The 23253-nt window shown below is 39.8% G+C and overlaps 2 protein-coding genes across 7 annotated transcripts in view; both read left to right on the top strand.

The window, feature by feature from the left end:
- Positions 1 to 4710, top strand: part of USH1C (USH1 protein network component harmonin) — a 48709-nt gene extending 43999 nt beyond the window's left edge. For 3 of the 4 annotated variants that reach the window (XM_081202158.1, XM_081202157.1, XM_081202160.1), the window contains exons 20-21: positions 931 to 986; positions 4027 to 4710. In XM_081202158.1, coding sequence (XP_081058284.1) covers positions 931 to 986; positions 4027 to 4039 — 69 coding nt within the window. In that variant the 3' untranslated portion in view covers positions 4040 to 4710. The other variant, XM_081202159.1, reaches the window with a different exon arrangement.
- A 7136-nt stretch (positions 4711 to 11846) lies between these two features.
- The window catches only part of ABCC8 (ATP binding cassette subfamily C member 8), a 56327-nt gene continuing 44920 nt past the window's right edge, over positions 11847 to 23253 (top strand). For all 3 annotated transcript variants that reach the window (XM_081202078.1, XM_081202077.1, XM_081202076.1), the window contains exons 1-6: positions 11847 to 12141; positions 13930 to 14071; positions 16694 to 16815; positions 18709 to 18875; positions 19538 to 19780; positions 20301 to 20492. In XM_081202078.1, coding sequence (XP_081058204.1) covers positions 11994 to 12141; positions 13930 to 14071; positions 16694 to 16815; positions 18709 to 18875; positions 19538 to 19780; positions 20301 to 20492 — 1014 coding nt within the window. In that variant the 5' untranslated portion in view covers positions 11847 to 11993. The remainder of the gene's footprint in view (positions 12142 to 13929; positions 14072 to 16693; positions 16816 to 18708; positions 18876 to 19537; positions 19781 to 20300; positions 20493 to 23253) is intronic.

Raw genomic sequence — 23253 nt, 5'->3', positions numbered from 1 at the left:
TGGGTACTTAGGAACACTTACTGTGTTTTAATTTGTTGGAAGGTACCCAGAGTGGCTGGGGCAACCTAGTCAGATGGAAGGCATATAAATAATAAATTAGCAGTGGCAGTAGTAGTAGTAGTAGTAGTAGTAATTGTATTGGTTATCTTTGGCCATGGAGCTTTCCACAGGTGTACGGGGGCCCTGGTGGCATAAGTGCTGCCCACCAATTAGGCCCCCCTCTGTGCTGGCAGAGCAGCACTTATTCTGCATCCAGTGGTCTTTTGACCAGCCGTTTCTACACCATCCAGTGTGCAAAAACAAGCAGTAAGAAAATACTGGACAAAGAGTAATATCATTTCATTTTAAAATGTTGTCTGAAGAATTGCATGCCAAGTAATCAGATTCTTACATAATATATACAGACCAGATAGACATTGGTTTAAAGTACAGCTTGATCATGATGTGTATATATCACATACATATGCATATATAATATATGTGTGTGAATATATATATATTAGAGCAGCAATCTTCCTAATATTTTCTTGGAGGAAAATCCTACTGTTGGAACTGCACAAACATTTGGTACAGACCTAGTACAATAAACATAGAATAATAGCCATACATACCGGTAAATACTGACATTAGGTCAATACTGACATTAGATAGGTTTCTGAGAGCAATTTTAAAAAATAGATAGGCACATAAAGTTTATGTTCATCTGGCAAGATTTTCCATTGATATTGGGTGGGTTGGAAGCCTGAATATTAGAGCTGGCTTGTGGCTCTACGTTACTTGCTTCCTTTATGTTAACAGGCATGAAGCTTAGGTGTGTTGCCTGCCATATCGAAAAATGCACATAGTGAAAGAGTATTAACTGCATTTGACTTTATCCTGATTAGCCACTGGTGATTTAGATTTAATATTTATGCAACTTTTCTCTTGCAGGATTGGATTGATTTGGTCATTGCTGTGTCTCCTCCCAAGGAATATGATGATGAAATGTAAGGTTTCACTTCTATAGTTATATATTAGTTCACAGAAATAAACTAGACGTCTCTCTTATTTGACTTCAGCTAGAGTCCTTAGATGTAGGCTCAAACATTAGTGACCACATTTTAAGAAGAATGTCAACGAAATGAAGGGGTGTCAACAAAAGCAGATTAAATGCTAAGCAATTTAGAACCTAGGGAAATGTTTTTTTAAAATAGGCCTAGGGTGAAGAATTGTCAGGAGGATGTGGAAGCTGTTGCTGCCTTCATTGCTGCTTACCTTCTCTTTCCTGGCCTGACCAGATGAAGAAACAATTATCCTGGAAGTGATGCAACAGGACAGCAGCAACACTGAAAGACCCACCTCCCGCTCCCAGCATCTGCATAAAAGGCAGAATGCAGCAGCAGTGGAGAAAGTGGGAGGGGAGGGAGAGAGGAAGGGAGAATGGGGCTGGATTCTAGACACATCAAGAAGTGTTTCAGTTAAATGCGTTGCAAACTTTGTATGAGAAATTGGGTTAGCAAAAATAGAGCTCCACAGAGCCATCTGGTGTCACAGTGTTAGAATGCATAAACAACACGTATAAAGCGTATTTTCTTTACCAATGTAGCCGAGTCCTGGGTGGATATTGATTGATTTTCACCAGGGGTGGCGGAAGAGATGTGCAAGGGTTGGGGATGGGGGTCATTATTACACCAAGTATCTTAGGTAGCAAGTGCTTCACTTCAGAAAATAAGCTATTTTATAAGTCAAGTAATGAGAAGGAGACCTAAGCCTAAGTGGTGAAGATCCCATTAGGCAGTTTCTGACAGGAAAACACAAGCTGGAGCTCTGAGGATCCTTGGAACCTTATAGAACACAATTGTGACCAAATATTTAGTAGGACCTAGCAGTGAGTTGCTGTACGCAGAGAGCTTGATTGCTTATCAGGGCTACTAAGGGAATGGCAAGAAGTTAAAGTTTTAAATGGCCTAAAACCCATGAAATCATCCTAATTTTTTTGTCATTCAACAAATTATCTACCATGTATTATTAAACATCCTTAATGAAACCTGGATATTTTATAATACTTAACTGCTCTAATGGCAGCCTGAAATGATCAGCCTAATTCCAATGCATATGGAAATTTGTTTCTGCCTCCAATGCATATCTCTAGCTTAATGAGAAACCATCTCCACAAATGGGGGAATCAATAAAACAGCAGAAGTAGAAGAATAACAGCAGCAGCAGAGACTATTCAAACAGCCAGAAGTTAAGCAATAAAAAGGCTTTCTAAATAATAAAAAAGTGTTAACCACCTGCCCAAACTTAGAAGGAAATGAATTTGTTGGATTTCAGTAGAAAGGGCATTCTACAACTGTGGTACCACCACTGACCAAGCCCTGTCCATAGTATTCACAAACCAAAAAATACAGCCTACAAAACAAGCTGTAAAGCTTGGGTAGTTTCAAAATAGCTGGTGTTAGTAGTTATTAGTTGAGACATTGAGGAGTGCAAGCAAGCAGAGGAGTAACTTCCATACTTATTGTGTGTTTTCATATCCTATATATTTAGCCCTATTCCTTCGTCATCTGTCATCCCCAACATAAACAGAAAGGTTTTTGAAGGCAGTGCTGCAGTGTACAGACAAGGGTTTCTTCTGCAGCTGTAACCACTGCAGTGTTCCCTCATGGTGAATAGCAAAGCTGGGTGCACATATTATGTTTTTGTGCAAATGTGTACATTGCGATGCATGCGCCTGCCTATACTTTGCATGCCGCTTAAAAGCTTTGCAGAATGTTCTTTGGAATTGGTATTTCTCATTTTCTTCAATTAGTGCTAAAACTGTGGACCCTGTAACAAGAATATTCATGTATCATGTAGTATTATTTTTTCTATAACTGCTTCCAATGTGATGTGTTTGGGGAAAAAATTGGTAGAGACTAAAAAAAAAATCATTTTTCTTCAGTTCTTTTTCACTCTGTATTAGCTAAGTAACTAATAGCTCCCTCAAAAAAAATGCATTCAGAACTTTAGAAGATTGGATCCAACCAACTCTGTCATACAAAAACATCAACTTCCACTGCTTGTACAATTAGCAAAATCTTAAAGAATAACACTTCTCTTTTCAGAATTTACAGGGATGTGTGCAGTACACAAAACTACTTGTTCTTTAAATCCTATTAACATCAAATTGAATATTTAAACTTATAATCAAGCTTGCCAAAGGAACACATGTTTTTGTTCATTCTTGGTGTTGACACTTTGCTTTTTTTATTACAGAGTGACTTAGAATCTTCTGATGTCATTAAAATTCAATGGAGCTTGCATCCGAGTGAATGTGCACATAGGCTTGCACTCATGGTTTCTAAAAAGGCATATAGGAAAGCTGTGGCCCTCCAGATATTGTTGAACTACAACTCCCATAATCTCTCACTATTGACCATGGTGTTTGGGGCTGATGAGAGTTGGAGTCCAGCAATATCTGGAGGGCCCAGTTTTCCCATACCTGGTCTAGGTAAAGCTTATCAATTCCAATCCTAAAGCTGCTTATAAATGAAGGAGATTTTTACCCTTTACAAGTCATGGAGAGAAATTGCAAGTGAGTCATGCTTCCTCTTTTTGAGCTTCTGGGGCAATGTTCTGTGGGGAACTCACACTACAACACTCCACTAACAATTCCACTACAACCTGATGTATGAGCTGCAGATGCAGAAACAGTACATGCATCTCTTCACAGGGAAGCACAAAAAGAAAAAGTGTGACTCATTCCACATTCCTGTCCACCATCACACACACAAACACACACACAAACACAAACACACACACGTTTCCTAACCTTTCCTAAGCCTCCTGGAAAAATAGAGGCTATGCTTGCCATCAGTAAGTGTTTTAGGCTTCTTCATTTGTCCTGTTGATGTGCATGAGTCTTTTGTGATCATGCTCTGAAGGGTTAAGCACTGTAAACGCTAATTTTATCTTATTTTATCATATGATTCGGTTTTGCTTACTCAAGTTGTTTCCCACCTTGACAGAGATGGACATTAACCATTTTTTCCTCCCCTATTACAGGACATTTTTTTAAGATGGGAGAAACAAAACATAAGCATTCTGAAGAAATCTACCAATGTATAGGTATCAAGTTACTTTTATCAAATCAGACTTCTATCAGTCAAGAAGTGTGAATAAGATGAACATGAGATTCTGCAAATCATTCACGGCCTTGTGTTTGAACTCTCAGAGCAACATGTCATTTTATTTCCTCTCATAAACCATGGTTTGTGGTTGCTTATAACTGCCAACAGCTGAATAATTCATTGGAGATGATAAAAAGAGCCAGGGGCCAATTTTGAAACTGTCCTGAGTACACTACAGGTGAAATTGTTTAGGAGAGTTCGATCCTTTCTCAAAGGAAGAAATAGCACAATCCTATACATGAGTAATTTTCTCACATACTAATACTTAAAGCACAGAAGATAGGGGAGAATTCAGCGAGGATACTGATGATATAAATAACTCAATGCTTAATGCAGTTCTGAATTGCTATTTTGAATCTTTACAGATACAGCATTTACATTTTCTTAATTACTCTATATTCAAAAAATGATTTTTGTTTTTATGTTTCACATCTGCTGTTGTTCCAGTGTGCCAAGATGTCCAAATATACAGCATAATTTCTAAACTGCCTTTTAATGCAATAGTGTATTTTGAAAATAAAATGGTAATTCCCAGACACTGAGTTACTGTGTCTTTTAACAGGATTCTGATAACTTGTGGTTGTTGGTAAATCTGCCAAATTCTTGGCTTGTTTCAAAATAATAAAAAAACACTTTGAGGAGGTACAGTACAACCATTTACTCCCACTCCAGGTGTGTTGGGAGATAGGGATCCATAACTTGGTAGTATAGCACATGCCCTGAATGTAGAAGCCCCAGCTTCAGTTCTGAGCATAGGATCCAACTCCTAGGGGTCTTGGGAGCTTCGTCCCCCACGATAAAATATTTGAGGGGGGCAGGCCCCCACAAAGTTGATGGGCATTTCCATTTGGATGGGGTATATGCACTGCATCATGTGATTATGTGGGGTGGGGCTTACCTGGGTCCCCACAATATTTTATTCAGGTTGGCATCCCTGGTTCCAAGCATCCCTACTAGGAAGGATCTCAGATAACATTGTTTACTTACTTACTTACTTACTTATCTATCTATCATGTATATGGCAAGATGGCTTCTAAGTGGTTTACAAGGATAAAATCAATACATAATTAAAATTCACAATAAGTTCTGTTGGGGCATGGCTAGGAAAGATGTCTGCCAGAGCCTCTACATGTGGACAGGCCTGTGTTAGAGATGATCTAGTCTAGAAGCACCAATTGTCTGACTCACTAAAATACTTGTTGTACTTTTAACTTCTAGATTGTGGGGTCCTTTTAGCATCAAAAGCAAGTTCCCTATGACAGCAAATACAAGATGAGAGGATTATTTTTGTCTGGAGAAAACGTCTCTCACTTACTTGCCGTTTGTTCTTTGTTAAGAGTATCCAGTTTTAAGGGGAGCCGAGAGTGAAAGAGAGCTTTTCCAGATCAATCTTAGTCCCATCATTGGTAAATATTTAATGTATCAAACCATTCATGTGCTGTGAAATTCAATTATTCCCACAGTGCAGCATTACAGTATGAGAAGTAATGGCGAGTAAGGAAGATACAGGCTGCAATGTATAAATTCTAGTGGGAAATAATATCTTATGAAATAATTTATCTGGCTTTGGGGTGTTATGCAGCAGTCTTCCATTAGCCTGTGAGTAGAAGAGGTTTTCCAGTAGCAAAAGGGGACTTCTGGCTTCCAAGTGCTGCATTTATCCCCAAAATACAATGAGAAGCCATAGGGCATGTTCCTAAAATGCTCACAATCATCTTCTCCACAAAGTGTGCAAACATGTCCCGAAAAGAAAGATGTTAACTTTTGCTTGGCTTCAATCTTCTTTTCCCCACTTCTACTCTTTCCTCTTTTCCTCTACTGTTTCCCATTCTGGGGATCACTGACCTCTTCATCCTCCCCTAACTTTAATAGGTTCTTGTTTACTTACGGCTTAACAGGAAATTTAAATGGGAAAGAAGAGCTTTTTCCCATGTAAACATACTGTACAACGGACAATCTGGCATTTATATTGACATGACATTTAATAAGACAAGAAGAAAACAAAAGTTTAGTTTTTTAAAAAAGACATCTTGCCACCATTTTGAAGGTCCTTTTTAAAACTTTCTATTTGATTCCCTCACTTTTTTAAAAAAGCAAAAATAGTATGTTCTACTACCACAAATTGAAAATTTTAAGTTGAGGAACTATACAGAACAACTTGTTAAAAAAAAAAAAGCCTCATCACAATATAAATATTTTCATATTTAAAATAAGTAGGATTCTTCAACTGTCAATTAGTACAGAGACATTTCCCCAGGAATAAAGCACATGATCAACTAGGGCCAAACAGAGAATAAATTGTTTAACTGGAATGTGAGATTAGCAGACACTCATTGCTTAAGAAAACTTCATTTCAGTGCAATGACTTTTAAGATAATTATGCCACCAATTTTACACAGATGTATGTGCTGGCTAACATGACTTTTGAAAGAGCAGAAAAGGCAAAGAGGATCTCTAGGACCCAACTATTTGCTATTTTCCCTTCCCTTAGAGGGTGATAATGGAACAAATTATACCTTTCAGATTATCCTCTGAAGACTTGCAGCAGGCAAAAGTCACTTCAGGCTAAACACCAGCTCTTCAGAGACCAAAGCAAAGAGACGCCAGCTTTAAAGTTTAGGGAACACATGTTTTTGTTTAGGGACCAAGTGAGAGTAAAACTTCCATATGTTTATAAAGTTAGTCACTACCAGTGCACAATCTTATGGAACTGGATCACAGTCAGAACTGCATTTGAGGAAATAAGTGGTATGCTGTCTCATATTTGTTTGGATCTGAAAGCAACAGGGATTAATATTGGCAGCCATACATATTTAGGGGACTGTACAAGACTTACATGAGTTCTGTACTTCTCCCTTCCATAACCTGGCTCAGAAGCAGAGATACAAATGTTCTAAGCAACAACAAAATGCTTAGTTCTACAAGGAATGCTTCTGGCTCACATGTCAGAGAGTAATCATTCCATGTGTTGCTTTCCATCTGGACACAGTGTGATTGAGTTTGTTCACACCTCCTAATAATGACAGCGTGGATGAGAAGCAGAACAGAGACAGTATGAAAGCAAAACTTGTTCAGCAATAGATATGGCCTCTTTTCATATATATGCTTCTAAACATGGTTCTGTAGTAAATTTCCACTAACCCTTGTGTCATCACATTGTTATCAGAAATCCAACTCTTTAATAAGTGCAGTGCCTTGTTAATTTTATAAACAAAACAGCTCCGTTCTATCCTTGGAGTTAAACCCAAGCTCTGGAACTGATTAAGAACATTACGCAGATGGGCTTTTTTCTTTTAGGCACAGCTAAACAAGCAACCTTGGGTGTCACCATCTGAATCCAGATCAAGGCAATTACTCTGTCCTGATGGAAGTTAGAAAGAAGACTACTTTTGGGTGGGTTTTGGTACAAATGGGAAGCCTCTATTAGTTATCTATAACACATTTGAAGAATCTGAATAATGAATAAACGAGAAGTGTTTCATGTGTGCTCCCATTTCTTATTTACACCACTTAAATGCCATTTTTAAAAAAGCACTCGATGCATCTTACAATAGAATTCAATTTCAATTACATTAAAACACAGAAAAATGCATTTACCAGTAAACAGGAGTGAACTGAGTGAGGATGAAATTTATGAACATTTTCATCAGCCACAAAAGGCACTCCTATTACAGTGATTTTTCAGGAGCTGTTGTATGAAAGGCAATAGTAAGAAGCAACACTCTGGTCTTCACTTGATGTCAAAATGACATCAAGTGAAGACCTGTTATTTTGGATTATCATGTATTTGTCATAGGTAATAATCTTTTATCACTACTATAGCGTTTGAACGAAATGCAAAAGCTACTCCAAAACAAGTGTATACAGTACTAGGCATATTCTTGTTAAAAGTGAACAAACGGCTACTTTCTGTGGATAAATAGGCAAGTGATATATATATTTACATGTAAAATTAGTACATTCATCCTAGTCCTAGAGGTGTGAGCTGTCAATAACATAGCTGTTCATTAAAACTGCTTGGAAAGCACCATCTTGTTTGAAAACTGCACATATTTAATTTCTTGTTGCTATACTATGTTAACACATATCCAAGTTCTCTGCATCATGGACTTGCTTGATACCACAGTTTCATGAAGATGTACAGTATTCTTACAACAATTCTGTGCTTCATTTGCTTTCTGTGGAGTTTTCCTGGAAGCCAGATCCCCCTTAAAAATGACTGTGATGTGATGTTATACCTGACAAGGGAGAACACAGCCACCCAATTCTGCTGCCTGAGAAGAAAAATGTACTACCACCAGCTAGAGCTTACTGGGTTCAAAAGGTTGGAGCACAATTGCCCTTACCTAAAGCAAGAAAATTCTATGCATTAATTGTTCCCATTCTTTGCCAAAATGAACGTCTCTTTCTGACCTGAATCCTGGGCTATTCATCCATTCATTGAAGGGACCCTGATCCAGGAGAAGCTTCTGTTGTTGGAAAGGGAGGGGCAATTTTTGCTAATGCTGGAAGATTCTTTCAATCTTCTGGAGACATTTTCGTGTGGCATAGGAGCCTGCAGGGGGCAGAAAGGATTACTAGAAATCACTTCCCCCTCCCCACTAGCAAGAGTATCCCCTGAGCAAATCCTACTCATGGGAATTTCGAATAGAGACGTCAGTCTTTAGCTAATCAGTGATCCCTGTTCTTCTCTAAAGAGATAACAACAACAACAACAACAACAACAACAACAACAACAACAACAACAACAACAACAACAACAGTAGTAGTAGTAGTAGTAGTAATTGTACCCTGCTCATCTGATTGGGTTGCCCCAGCCACTGCTCGGCAGCGAAATTATGACTCAAGTAGGGGAATAAGGGAGGGTAAGTCAGAGCTTGGCAGACACCAAGCTTGTGGAATATACTCTGGTTTTTACCAGAATCCTGAGACCATAATATGGAATCCAGTGCAAAAGACATTTATGTACAGTGTTGTGTTAATATGATCATTTGGTCAATACAATAATTTGTATTGCTTGCCAGATGGAATGACCTCCCCTCCCCCTGTGTGCTATTATGAAGGTTCTCCCAACCCCCAGAGCTGATCTATGGGGCATGGGGCATGCAGAAGAAGCAGTGGGGGCAAGAAGCCTCATCGCTCTACCAAGATTGTTGTGATGGTTGTCACTAGTGCAACTCTTTAGTTGAAATTAGACCGCAGAATTAAATAATTATGACTCCAGGAACCTGTTTTTACAACAACTAGAACTGAATGGAGCTCACAATCCTTCCACACTAAAAAAAAAAAAATCTTCTCCTTGTTATGCCCCACCCCTTCAAAAACCCTTTCTTCATTTCAACACTGTAATATGGGGGTAGAGAGAGTTACTTTGTTGCAACCATTGCTAAACAATTGGGAGTCGGGAATCTTTGCCAAATTGCTTCAAACCACCACTCGGAGATCTATGAGTTCTTCCTGTTCTGCCTTCTATCCACAACTGAATTAGGTTACTGACTGTACTAGGTATGGTATGAGTGATGTGAAGGGAATGAAATTGCTTATAAGGAGCTGACCTTTGTGCTGAATTTTTACAAGATATGTGACCAGATGAATTTGCAGCACCCACAGCATTTGATCTGAACCCTCTAAAGTTGTTGATAGCTTTATTTGACTTTAATAGAACAGAATCAGATCCTCATATTTCATGCTCTTTGAAAGGTTCTTAAAAGTACAAAACCAATAAAGTCTGTGAAGTTTCTTATGTCTTCGTATTATTGAAAGTATAACTTATTTGGCAGCTACCTCCTACAAACTCCAGTCTTGATAGTTGTCACAGCAGCTTGTTAACACTGTAGGAACAGAGTTGCAGAAAGAAGAGAAGACTATTCTCATAAATACTCCAGGACTATAAATAGCATGACATACTTAAGGACTGTGGTTGCTTCACGCCAAAACCTTTAAATTCTGCACCTGGGTAATAAGATTCTGCACCAAGAAAAAGTAAATCCTGCTCAGAATTTCTCAGAATTTTGTGCCAAGGCAGCCGCTACTCCACTGAGCAAATGCAGCAGCTTTGGCAGCAGGGCAGAGTGAAACAGGACACACTGCCCCGGCTGGTGCAGAACTGAGTAACTAGGTAAACCCAGCTCATCCACCCCAAATTTCAGTGACGCAAGCCAGATAAGATTCTTCCAAACAATGGATTGTTGTGGTCTTCTTATGGCCTGATCAGGCATTTAGCAATAACAGCAACAGAGCAGAGGGCAGGCTAGCAGAGCAAAGGACAAGGGAGCCGTGTTCGTTTCCAGGGCCGGACTGAGAGGTGCAGCAGATCAGGATGTAGATCTTTACTTCCCTCTTGCTCCTGATGTAGATCTTCACTCACTCCTTCTTCCCTAGCTGGGAGGGAAAGAGCGATCTTGTGATTGGCCTCAGGTACCCAAATGTCTTGGATCAGCCCTGTGTATGTCATAATACTCCAGCTCCAATACTCTGGGCCAGAGCTTTCCAAATTTTTCATGTTGGTGACACACTTTTTAGACATGCATCATTTCACGACACAATAATTCAGTTTTACTAGCAAACCGGAGGTTAAACTAACCGCTTTCCAGCCCCGGGAAGAGCACGGGGAGCATTCGCATGACACACCTACACACTGCAGCAGACACAATAACGTGTCACAACCCACAGTTTGGAAAGCTCTGCTCTGGGCCCAATTCAGAGTGCTGGCTTTGACCTATAAATGGCTCAGGACTTCAATACCTCAAGGACTGCCTCTTTCCATATGAACCTACCCTGAGATCATCTTCTGAAGCCCTTCTTTGTGTGCCCTCTCCACAAGAAGTCTGGAGCGTGGCAACATGAGAACGGGGCTTTTCTGCAGTGCCCCCCCCCCCCATTTGTGGAATGCTCTCACCAGGGGGATTTGCCTGGCACCTTCATTAGGCACCTTTAGGCACCAGGCAAAAACATTTCTCTTTCACCAGACCTTTGACGTCCAATGCCCTTTTAAAATGGGGGGAGGGGATTGTTGGGTTGTTGTTTTTATTTTATGTATTTCGTGATTTTATATTGTGATTTTTTTATCCTGTGAACAGCCCTGAGACCTGCGGGTATAGGGCGGTGTACAACTTTAATAAATGGTAAAAATAAATAATTCAGCTGCTAGTTTTCATTCTAGTTTTCTAGAGCAAGGGTGGCTTTTAGGCGTCCTCTGGACAAGGGAATGATGGGAATCCTTAGACAGAGGAGAGGGGGCAGAATCTGAAATGTTTGCAAACAGAAAGACGGCGGGTTTTCCGTGTTCCCGCGCACCAGATGGCCTCAGGCTTGACACCCCCTCCGAAAAGAAGCGGAGCGAGCGACTATTTGCCTCTCTGACAGATGAGCGGAGGCGGCTCCTTTAAGTACCGAACTGCGGCTTCCTTTTTCTCTCAGCTGCTGCCGCTGCCGGGGAGCCAGAAGAAGCGCCTTCTCCGTCGCCGGAGCGCGCTCGGCATTTGCTTTCCCGCCGGTCCCGTCACCTCCTCCCGCTTCAGCCTTTCGTCCCAGCGGCACCATCTCTCCTCAGCCGCTCGACCTCGGCTAAACCGATCGAGGGGAATTCCCGGGCGCCTCGCTCCACCCGGCGCGCGCGCGCGCTCCAGAGCTGAGGGGGAGCATCTGGCCGCCTTCTCACGGCTCCTCCCGCGCGCAGGCTTTGTTGTCGCCGCGCGAGGGGGCCGGGCCGGCCGAGGCATAGCTCAGGTAGAGAGGCGGGAAAAGGACCCCGGGCCCGGCTCGCGTCTTCGCGCCTGTTCTGTTGTCGTGCATGTCCGCCTCCCCCTCGACGCTGCTCCCCGGCGACCTTCGGACACCACCATGTCCTTGGCTTTCTGTGGCAGCGAGAACAACTCGGCTGCCTACCAGGTGAACAATGGGGTGCTCAACAACGGCTGCTTCGTGGACGCGCTCAACGTGGTGCCTCACGTTTTCCTCCTGTTCATCACCTTCCCCATCCTCTTCATAGGTGAGTAAGGGACGCCTGGGGAAGCGGGGCCGCCGGGCGTACACTTCCCTCCCCGGTTCCGGGTCTGCGGCGCCCCAGCCTCTTCATTCGCAGGCATCCATCCGAGCAGACAGGCGAAGGAAGCAACGGCGTGTTTGCTGAGCGATGCTGACCTGCTTTCCCCAGCAGCAGCAGGGGCAGCATCCTTCCCTAGCTCGGACGCAAAGGCTTTAGAGAGCATCTTCCTAGGAAAAGCACTGGCGGCAGCAGACAATGCATGTCAGGCTCCTTCTGCCTTCGCCCCGCTCACTTATTTGGGGGCAGGTGTGAAGTGCAGCCCATCTTTTTGCAGACCTAGCTCAACTGCCTGGCGTCCTGAATAAGTCAGAACATGGATCGTGTGTGCCTTGAAAAAGGGTTGAATGAAGTCAAGGAAGGTCATGGAAAGGAGAGGATTTAAACATATTAGGGTTTAGTCAAACAGAGGAAAGAAGAAAGCATTGCTGCAATGGACCTCCTTTTGGGTGGTTGTTTTTTAAAAAAATCGGTTCCCTAATTTAAAACTAGGTGTGCACTTCTTTTACTGGTCCAGCAGTAGTTTGTAGTCTAACTTTAACTGGCATGCTACCAGTCATGCCCGTGAACCATTATTTGTTTATTCATTTATGTATTTGTATTTTATTTATTTATTCAATTTCTATACCAGCCTTCTTCCGAAGATCAATAGAATCAGAGTTCTAGGTCATGGACACATAATGGCACAAATGCTGTTTTAAAAAACAAATAAATTTTCTAGACTTCTTTTTCAAGAGGAATACTGAAAGAGCTGTGTAAGAGAAATGCAGAAATTCAGCACCGTTGTTGATGTCCTTTGGCAATGTCTATTCACCTTAAAGCTAAAGGACTGGCTTGTTGATAATTCCCAGTGTTTCCATATAATCAGTCTTTTACTTCAAAAAGTATATTGTCTGACCATGCAAAGCACTTCAGACAATATGAATTTTTTTCCATTCAGTGATGGTGTGAGGACTCTGATTCTGCAAGTATTACATCCACCTGCTAGAAAGAGTGCTATAGCTCTTTCCTCTCACCACTATTTTCTAAACCTTTGTTTTTAAAAGAAGTTTTAATATGTATAGATTGATTACTCATTTTGAGCATATGAACTTATTTGATGTATAACCCCAGGCTACCTTCCACTTTTTGTTGTGGGTGTTATATTTGTAAGTAGTGTACCAGTGAGGTTCCCCCACACTTCCTTCCCATTCTGACAATACCCTTCCTGCCTAGACAGAAGCACAAACTGGGGTTAGGCAGTGAATTTCAAAACATAATGGTGATTTGAACATGGGTCTCCCAGGTACTAGTCCACTGCATTAAACACCAACATGCTAATCATTGCTGGAATGAATCTGGGGTGTGTTTACACTAATAGTGTGGAAAGCCCCTTCTTATTGACTTACGTGGAACTAGCACCTAGTGTTCAGTTTCTCAATCATATATACATTGATGTTCCAACTATAGAGCAAATTCAGAGTTCTTGCTTTGATTTAGTTTTTAACTAGATTACAAGAGTCTAAATATAAAGGATATTCGATCCCATCTGTATCTTATTTTAGACCCTTAATGCAGTTATGATGTTTTAATCAAATGTTTTGTTTCTAACTTTGTTTCCCTTTCATGTTTAAAAGCAAAAGATCTATACTTCTGTTTCCAGTTCAGAATGGACAGGGCCATGCATTTTTTTATTCACTTTTTTCTGCACAAAACTCTCAGGATAATTGTGATTATTTGCTTTCTTACATTTAGGATGGGGAAGTCAAAGCTCCAAAGTTCATATCCACCACAGTACTTGGCTTCATTTTCCTGGTCACAATTTACGCTGGATTTTGACTTTCATTCTTTTGTTTGTGCTGGTATGTGAAATAGCTGAGGGTATAGTGTCTGATGGGTAAGTACATAATTGGATTTTTTTCCATTTTCACAATACTTTCCCATTTTTAATGCAGTTGTACGCAACTTGCTATACACAAGTTTGTTTACTGCCAACTCTGCTTGTTAGAAATGTAATCTGTGTTCGAGGTGATTAACCTACTGACTTGTGTCAGATATTCCAAAGACCTCGCCAAGAATGTGTGTGTACAAATACACATACACTCTAAATTATCTTTAGCTAGCCAGTTCATTCTGTCCATTTGCCAACTCTCTTGTGAAAATTTGCTGCATCCTCTATGGATGAAAAAGATCATAGGAATCCAGAGTCAGAGACAAGATGAGACCCTTCATTGCATTCATTGCACTGTTCTGTCAAGCAGAGCAGCTGAAAGGGAGCCCCAAACTTATAAAAATTACATCAAAACCCCTTAAAAAAACAAAAACTCAACATGATACGTTGTGCATTGGGAGATTCAGATAATTTTAGCCAATAGCACTATCATGACATACTTTAAATTATGTGAAATGTTGCTAAAATTACTAGAAATGCCAGTTGATTTTGTTTTGCTGCTTAAACAAACCTGGAGTAGCAGCTATTTCAAACATTTATTTGGATCCTAAGTTGCTCCTCCATTCACATTTGTGGGAATGCCATTTTGAAGGGTCTCCCTGGAGCAAGAGGCTGCAGACTGCTGTAGAGGTCTGCAAGGGGAAGGGGGAGAAGCTCCATTAGATGACTGTTAAGTTGGATCCATTCACAGAAATAAAGTTCGTATCAGAGCCAGTGTCTGTTTTTATCCGAAGTTCTTGTCCTGTACTTAAGAAATGCTAGCACATACTTGCATCTGAAGAGCAATCAGCAGTACAGAAAGTAACTCAGTGGATTTAAAAGGGTATTACAACAGCTTCTTGAAGCCCAAACAGTTTATCTTTTTAACAGTCTGCTTGGCAGCAGAAGGTTATGTTAGGCTTTGGCACCCAGCCGTCCTTGAGATAACATCACATAATAAAAATTTCTGTTGCTCATATCTTCCTGACAAATTTCTGCATAGTATATTCACAGCTTTAGCAGTCAAACTGTTAAATTTTCAATATTCCTCTGGGCTCTTTTGGGCCTCTGGTGGTGTTTACAGTCAATATAAGGGAGTTTAAATGGTGGCAGGTTTAGAACAGAGATTGAAGAAATCAATGCAAATCCTTGGGAAAACCTTTCTCATCTACATATATCTGCTTAAATGAAAGATAGTGTTTCTGCCTTTAAAACTTGTCTATTCTTTTATGCACTATGAACCCACTGCATAGAATTTTATAGCCTTTCTATTCAATTCTAGTGAAAAGCTGGCTTCCTCACTGTACCTGGGCTTGTACCTTTGTCAGACCCCCCCCCTTTCAATTTAAGAATACATTGTGCCAAGCTGACACTGCTCTGGGGAGTACTGACATCAGAAAAGCTCGTGGTATTTCTGAGAATCCCCAAACGCATTTGGTCCACCATTTTAAATTTTTATTAATTAATACTGGACTACACAGACCCTTGATCTGATCTAGCAAGACAGTTGCTACATAATCAAAGGTCTACACAATCTGACTTTATGACAATTGTATCTTGTTTAATACAATTTTCTGCCCAGCTGGATAATCAAATTGAAAATGGAGCTTTCTGCACAGAGTGCTTATGACACATTTGAATTATTTTATGATTGTGTTTGTTTGTTTGTTTGTTTGTTTGTTTATGTTTGCTTATGTGTGTCAAGGGGAGGGAGAGAAAGAGGTGGGAAGCCGCTTAAATCAGTGTTGTTGTATAACATATTTCAAATAAAGCTATAAAACTATTTCTGTTCTAAGTGCAATCATATTCTCATTTAAACAAATTTACTATGAACGGAAATAAAATCTTCATGTGCACTGATTTACTTTTTGGTCAGTAATTCATTCATTAAGGCTGCAATGATATACCCATTCCCTCAATGGGACTTACTTCTGAGGAGACATGTATAGGAATGTGCTGCCATTCAGTTTGGGGCTCATCCAGCATGGATCCAAGTGTTTTTTTGCTATCCTGTGCTTTCTAGACACATGTCTGAGGGCTTTTGCCCTTTCCCCTAATGTTTTCCTCAAGAGAACCCACTCTTTAGCAAAAAAAGAAAAAGGAGCAAACGTCAATCCAGAGAAAATCGGATTGATGTTTGCTCTGATGAAGCAGTAAAGATCAGGTTTCCCAGGGGAAAGTGGCAGGACAAGGGCAAGTGTGGCTGAACCCTAACTGAAAATTAAAGTGATGCGTGGAAATTTTCCTTTCTTCTCTGTCCTCATATGAATCATGAACATAATAAATTCCATGTTGATTAAAAAAGAAAGATGGGAAAGCTAACATTGTTGCATGTATTTTTTTTTGGGGGGGGGAACCACTCACTGGGCTTCAGCCTTGTATCTTAGGAGTGGGAACTCTTTATGTGTGTATTTGCACACGTACACACACACACACATATACCACGTGGAGTGACTGAACCGTACATGCATTCCTTTGTGTGTTATCATAATCTCTGTTCAAATAACTTTGGGTCTTCATGTAGGCTTCAGAGCAAACATGGTACTCTCCATCAGGGTACTTCTGATTAATGTGTTTTGTTATACTTAGGGATTCAGAATCTCGTCATTTGCACCTGTACATGCCACCTGGAATGGCGTTCTTAGCAGCCATCACATCAATTGTTTACTATCACAACATTGAAACATCAAATTTTCCAAAGTTATTAATAGGTATGTACCCACAATACAGAAAAATATGAAATTGTGAATATGTTATGAGGAGAAAGTCTGTTAGGTCTTGCTGAAGGTTCACTTCAGTGCCCCCCAAACTGAAATTTTATTGTCTAACTAAAGCTTACTGGTACTATTCTCCTCTGTTTCCCACTAACATAGCTGATTTCAAGTATTGGTATTTTTGATGAAATGAACTCCCCCTCCCCCATTTATTATTTAATAAGAACATGGACATAGCCAGGATTTATGTTAGGGGGGCAGAACCTCAGTTAGTATTTTCATTGATTTACTTGATTTGGGAGGGGGCAACTGTCCCTCCCTGCCCCCTCCCCTTTGGCTGTGCCCATGGTTAAGAATTATGTCCCACCTCATATTCCAGAATATCTATTTGTTGTAAACACCAGTGCTTTAAGGCCACATGGCTATTATCACCATACACATACTGCTTTGATATTTTTCTTGACAATCATAAATTGAATTTTTTAAAAATAGCTCCACAGAATTGATGTTCCTGGAATTGTTGGCAAATAGTGTCTTTGTTTGTACTGTTGATGCATGTAGCTTCCTTGGGAATAGTTATGGGAGTCATTTCATCCCTTGACAGGAAATTTGTGTCATATGTGAATGGTTCCACAGTTGTTTGGCCCATATGTTTCTCTGAGAAAATGGAAAATGACCATTTTTTCCTGTCTAATCTCATGAGACTGAATGTCAGAAAACCAGCACTTCCTATGTGTATTTATTTAACTATTTGAACAACTCAATACTTAGTCTTATCTGCTGAACAAGAAGCTGTGCTTTCTTTGGAACGTTGAAGTTATAATATCTAAATAAAAGATAGATCACTTTGTTCTTCTATAGCATTGATATCTAAGAATATGGTGAAGAACTTCAGCTCTGCAGTGAAATAAAGCCCTCCAGGTCTTTCTTTCTGGCTCCTATAACTCTCCCCAGATCGCTCTCTCTCTCCATAGTCCACTGTTCCCCACTAGCACTGCTTCATGTAGGGTTTTTTGCCTGGCTCTGTCCGCCCCACACTCAAATGAAGAGCTTGAACTCGCAATTCTAATTCTGCCAAAGGCTTGGGTTTTTAGATCTGATTGGCACATACAGCAAACTACTAGCTGCCTGTAGTTCCTGTGAACAGCAGAACAGCCTGTGCTTGGGCGTGTGTAGCAGTCACAAGGATGTTAAATAAGACTGCTGATTAATTATTTTACAGTGAATATACTGAAGACTGATACATCAAACTCACTTGTCATTCCTCCCCAAGGTGATTGCCTCCATGTGGCAAGCCTTTCAATACACCCACTAAACCTTTTCTTTTCAGGTTCTGGTGCTATTGCAAAAATTCCCTGCTCTACAGGGCAAATTACAGTACAGCACATGAAGGCTTGGCTGTGTGAGGCAGAAGTCACCGGGAGCTATTTAAAAACATGTTCTTGTTAATGGGGCTTGGAAAGAGAATGAGAATATTTACAAGGGAATATTTACAGGGAAGCTTGTGTAGGAGTTAGTCAGAATTTCTTTCTCTCAAACACACACACACATATTACATATATATATATATATATATATATATATATATATATATATATGAGAGAAAGTTTCACCAAGTACATTCGGCATACTCAACTGAAACTGTACAAAGCAGGTACAAATCAATGCCAGAGACAGTTATTGTAGCCATGCCTGAGAATGCTTATATTGATTACTTATCTTTGTGGTTGTAAGCTTAGTCAAAACTTCAGAATTTCCAACATTATAGAAATCTAATTTGCTAAACACTTACATATTCAGGACAGATCCCTTGAACAATTTTGTAATTTTATTTGCCTTCTTTAACTTTGTAGTGCTGTACTGACCATTGCATTATTCTTCTTTCAACAGCCTTGCTAGTCTACTGGACTTTAGCTTTTATAACCAAAACCATCAAATTTGTAAAGTTTTGTGATAATAATATTGGACCTCTCCAGCTTCGATTCTGCCTCACAGGATTCTTAGTAGTTCTTTATGGAATGTTGCTTCTTGTAGAAATTAATGTCATCAGGGTAAGGGTAAGTTGCATTTCCTGATAATTTAGGTGGTTAAAAGCAAAGTTGTTAATGTTGTCCATTAGTAACTGCATCTTGAACGTACTAGTATTTCTGAAGTCCCATGAATATAGGTTTTCTTAGAAGGAGGTGGAATATTAGAATGACATCCAGTCAGTCCCAATTCAGTCATGTTCTTTTTCTTGCCTCCTGGTGAAAATAAATTTGGCCATATACAGCTTTGTAAGCCAACATGCTAGTTATAATTAAGCTCAAGTAATTGACAAACTACTTTGACATTGTTCCTTTCCCCTTCCTCTGCCATCTCCTTGAGCATCAGGAGCACCAAGTTATAGTATGCAGCACTACTAAGATGTAATTGCAATTTGAATGTGTTTAATGTTGCTGGATCCTGTCCATGATGGCCTTTAATTCTGACTCCCTGGATAAAATATTGCTTAAGAAATATGTTCTGTCCAGAAACACAGCAGTGTCCTACCAAATCTATACTGTACTGCTTGTCAAGCATTGAGATACTGGAAGGTGAGGAATCAATTGAAAATACATGCCTTAAAATCCATGGCAGCCTGGTCCTCCTGGACAGAGGACAATACATATTACAGTATCCTATTATTCCTGCCCCCCTCTCCATTAACTTGCCTAAGATTCTTTTTGTCTTTGTTTAGAGATACGTTTTCTTCAAAACGCCCAAGGAAGTTAAGCCTCCTGAGGACCTTCAGGATCTTGGAGTCAGATTCTTGCAACCTTTTGTGAATTTGTTGTCCAAAGGAACATACTGGTGGATGAATGCATTCATTAAAACAGCTCACAAGAAACCAATAGACTTGAAAGCCATAGGAAAGCTGCCTATTGCCATGAGAGCTTTGACAAATTACATGTGCCTGAATGAGGCCTTTGAATCTCCAAAGGTATGAATAGAAAAGGATTACCCACAACTGTGTTTCTGGCTTTAAACATGACGAATGCAGGCAGAAGAACTCCATGCATGCAATGGAATGCTCATACCTACAGTCCAGTAGAAAACTGTCTCACTTCTCTTAAGCACCTATCAAAATGAATAAGGATTGGAAATTTGGCCCACAATGTTCTCAAACTGTTCGGTGTCTAAAATCCTTTTATGTAAGAAATTTTTTACTAGTATTTGTTTCTTTGGCTCAGCTTTAAATGCACTGCTTGTAACAGCACAATTATTCCATCGGTGCATATTTGCTTGTTTTTTTTATTCCCACTTTTCCTTTTGTGCCATGCCTTTTAGGTGGTAGACCTGTGTGCAGTGCTAAGTAAATTTTAGGTACTTTAAAAATTAATGATAAATTGATAAGTCAAGTGAGAGGCTTATGAAAATGATTTGTGAATATCACTTATCACTTTGGAATATTACATTCTTCCCATTCAAAGCAATTTTTCTTTAAATTATATATATGACAGAATAAAAACACTCCAAATCCACAAGGATCCAAGTCTATCTGGCGTGCCCTTTGTAATGCCTTCGGAAGACCACTGGTCCTAAGCAGCACTTTCCGTATTCTGGCAGATCTGCTTGGATTTGCTGGCCCACTGTGTATCTCTGGAATTGTTCACCATGTTGGAAAAGGCAGCAACAACACCATCCGCCCCAAGGTACTATTTTTGTATTGTTATTATTTAACTTCTTTATTAGCCTTCTCTTAACATAGTACTGTCAAGCTCACTTTCTTGCACAGTTGGCCAAAGGTGAATGTGACACTTAAGCCAAAAAAGAGTAGCCATAAACAAAACTGTACCGTGTTAACCCCATGCTTTTGTAGGCCCAAGTGTTCAAGTTAAACACATGACTAACTTGAGCAGGGATGTTTTTAAGCAAGGAAGGTTTCTATTGATTAGCACCTGCATAATTCTATACTGAAGAAGCTGAAGAATGGAAAGGAAGTTGCTCTAAACAGTATCTTTTTAACAGCAGTAACAAAAAAGCAGATTTCACTGCGACAAAGAATTTCCATCAGAATCTTTAGAGAGATAAAATAAAAAAACACATGGGGATGCTATTATCTCAGGACATTATATTCAATAAAAAAAAATGAAGACTGTGATTTTCTGGGGTACCCTGCAGGGATTGGGGGAGGAAGCAGTTCTTCTGCAGAATACAGATCCAAAGCAAGCATGTGGTTATGAATTAGTACTAACAACATGGTGTGTTTTTATTGCTAGTTAATGCATTGCAGTCTCTTTAAAAAGACTCATAAACAAGCCAGTTTGATTGAAAGACTTCTACTGTTGTTAATGGGTTTGCATCTGCTGCCATAATGGAATGGAAATGGATATCCTATGCTGAGGATGAAGAACTAATTTTATGTTTCTAAATCAATCAATATGCTGCTGTTTTCATCCTTTCTTCTGTATGTTAGTGTACTTACTGGAGGCATTTCAAGGGGTTACCTTTTCTATGCTGTAGCTGGGAAGCATCAAGAACTGAAGTTCAGCATATTGACCCAGAAATTATTCATTACTGAATAATGAAAAATAAACGTATTACCTGAAGGATTGTGTGTTGCAGCAAAAACAACAGCGAGCCTTGTGGCACCTTAAAGACTAAGTTCTATCTGTTGCCACAAAAGCTTTCATCTCCATCAGATGCATGAAGTATTTTCCTAAGTTGCCGATATATATGCACATAGTTGCAGAGGTTGGGATTCTAAACACTGAGGTCAGAGGAAAATAAAATGAATAAGGTGCAGACAATGAAAATTACATTATTAACAAAAGTCATTCACAAAGCTATTGTAGAGATAACACAAACATTATGGGATTGATAAATTAGTTAATGCTTACAGTGTGTGTGGGACTAAAACCCTTTATCTCAATATCCAGCCACAGGTGATAGAACTGTCCCTTCTTCCATGCAATTGATCAGAAGATACAGTTGGGTAACCTACCTGGGAGGAGTTCTTTTTGGTGCATGTAACTACCATTGCAGGTGGGACTTGCACTCTACTTGCTTCAGGTTACAGACTCCGTTAACCCAGAAATAGTACCTTGGGTTAAGAACTTTGCTTCAGGATGAGAACAGAAATCGCGCAGTGGCGGTGCAACAGCAACAGCGGGAGGCCCCATTAGGTAAAGTGGTATCTCAGGTTAAGAACAGTTTCAGGTTAAGAATGGACCTCCAGAACAAATTAAGTTCTTAACCTGAGGTACCAATGTATTAGAAAGAACTCCATGCTAGTATGTGCAGTTTAACAACGAAACAGGCTACTTTAGAAGGTGGTGGACTTATTAGAAGTTTTCAAGCAAAGGTTTGGATGACTTCTTGTCAGGGGTGTTCACAGGGAGTTGGACTAAATGAAATTTTATTATAGCTGCTATGTTATGCACTTTTCACATTATTATAAATGTCCACCTAGAAAATATTCTCTGATATCAGCATTCAGTGTAATTTGTCTAACCTTCTGCATATTGAGGATGGCATGTCACATTCCTCTCATATGCCTTTTAAACATGTATTAATCTCAATCACATCATTTGTGGTGGATCTTACCTCTCCCCTGGCATAGGTAAATATTTAAGCAAAATACATTTTAAAATAAAAGCATATACCATTCATATATCTATAGATCACACTTAATTTGTCAGTAGTTCAGGAATAGATTTTGAGATACAAAGGAGCTGATTGCTAGCCAAATCAAAACAACATATATTTGAAAGGATACAAACTTTCAAACTTTTACCTCAGGGAGGAAAAGTGATATAGTAAATAACATTACCATTTAAACCAGGGTTAACAGCTTCTCAGACGGTTAATCAAATTCATTCGATGGGTAAATTTAAATTGTAAAGGAATTATGATCTGATCTAACAGAATTGTCTATTTCACCATCTTGAATAATTTCCCACCAGTCATAAAGGATTATGTGTCCTTTATTCCCCAACATGAAACACCTTGGTTTTGAACATATCTTTCCCCAATTTGATGAGATTATGTGCAATTTGGATCATCAGTTTATCTGGTCAGATTCTATAAGCAAGGTGCAGCCCCCTATGGGCACAAGAATTACACATGACAAGATTTCCATGGGGCTCAGTAGAGCTGTGTACCCCTTTGTTCTCTTGGTGCAAGTACACGGCTTCATGAAGGATGTTGGGTCATTGTGGGGATTGTTTGGTTCCCTTACTGCTCTCTAGCTCTTGCTTTCTTCCTCTCTGGAGTAAGATATTGAAGGTTCCCAAGGTGGATGCTGAGGGAGGAGGAAGGGAAACAGTGCACTGCTGAGCACTGTGGAAACCTCTTTCTAATGCAGGCACAGGACTGAGTATATACATTCCAAAGAATTCTCTCATTTTCCAATAGCCAGTGAAACAAAGTCATCTTGGAGAACTTGGTCTTCTTGAATATCTACTTCTCAAG

This window comes from Podarcis bocagei (assembly GCF_964188305.1).
Source record: "Podarcis bocagei genome assembly, chromosome: 1".
Classification (NCBI taxonomy): domain Eukaryota; kingdom Metazoa; phylum Chordata; class Lepidosauria; order Squamata; family Lacertidae; genus Podarcis; species Podarcis bocagei.
The sequence above is the reverse complement of the archived record's forward strand: the minus strand, read 5'-3'. Positions and strand labels throughout refer to the sequence as shown.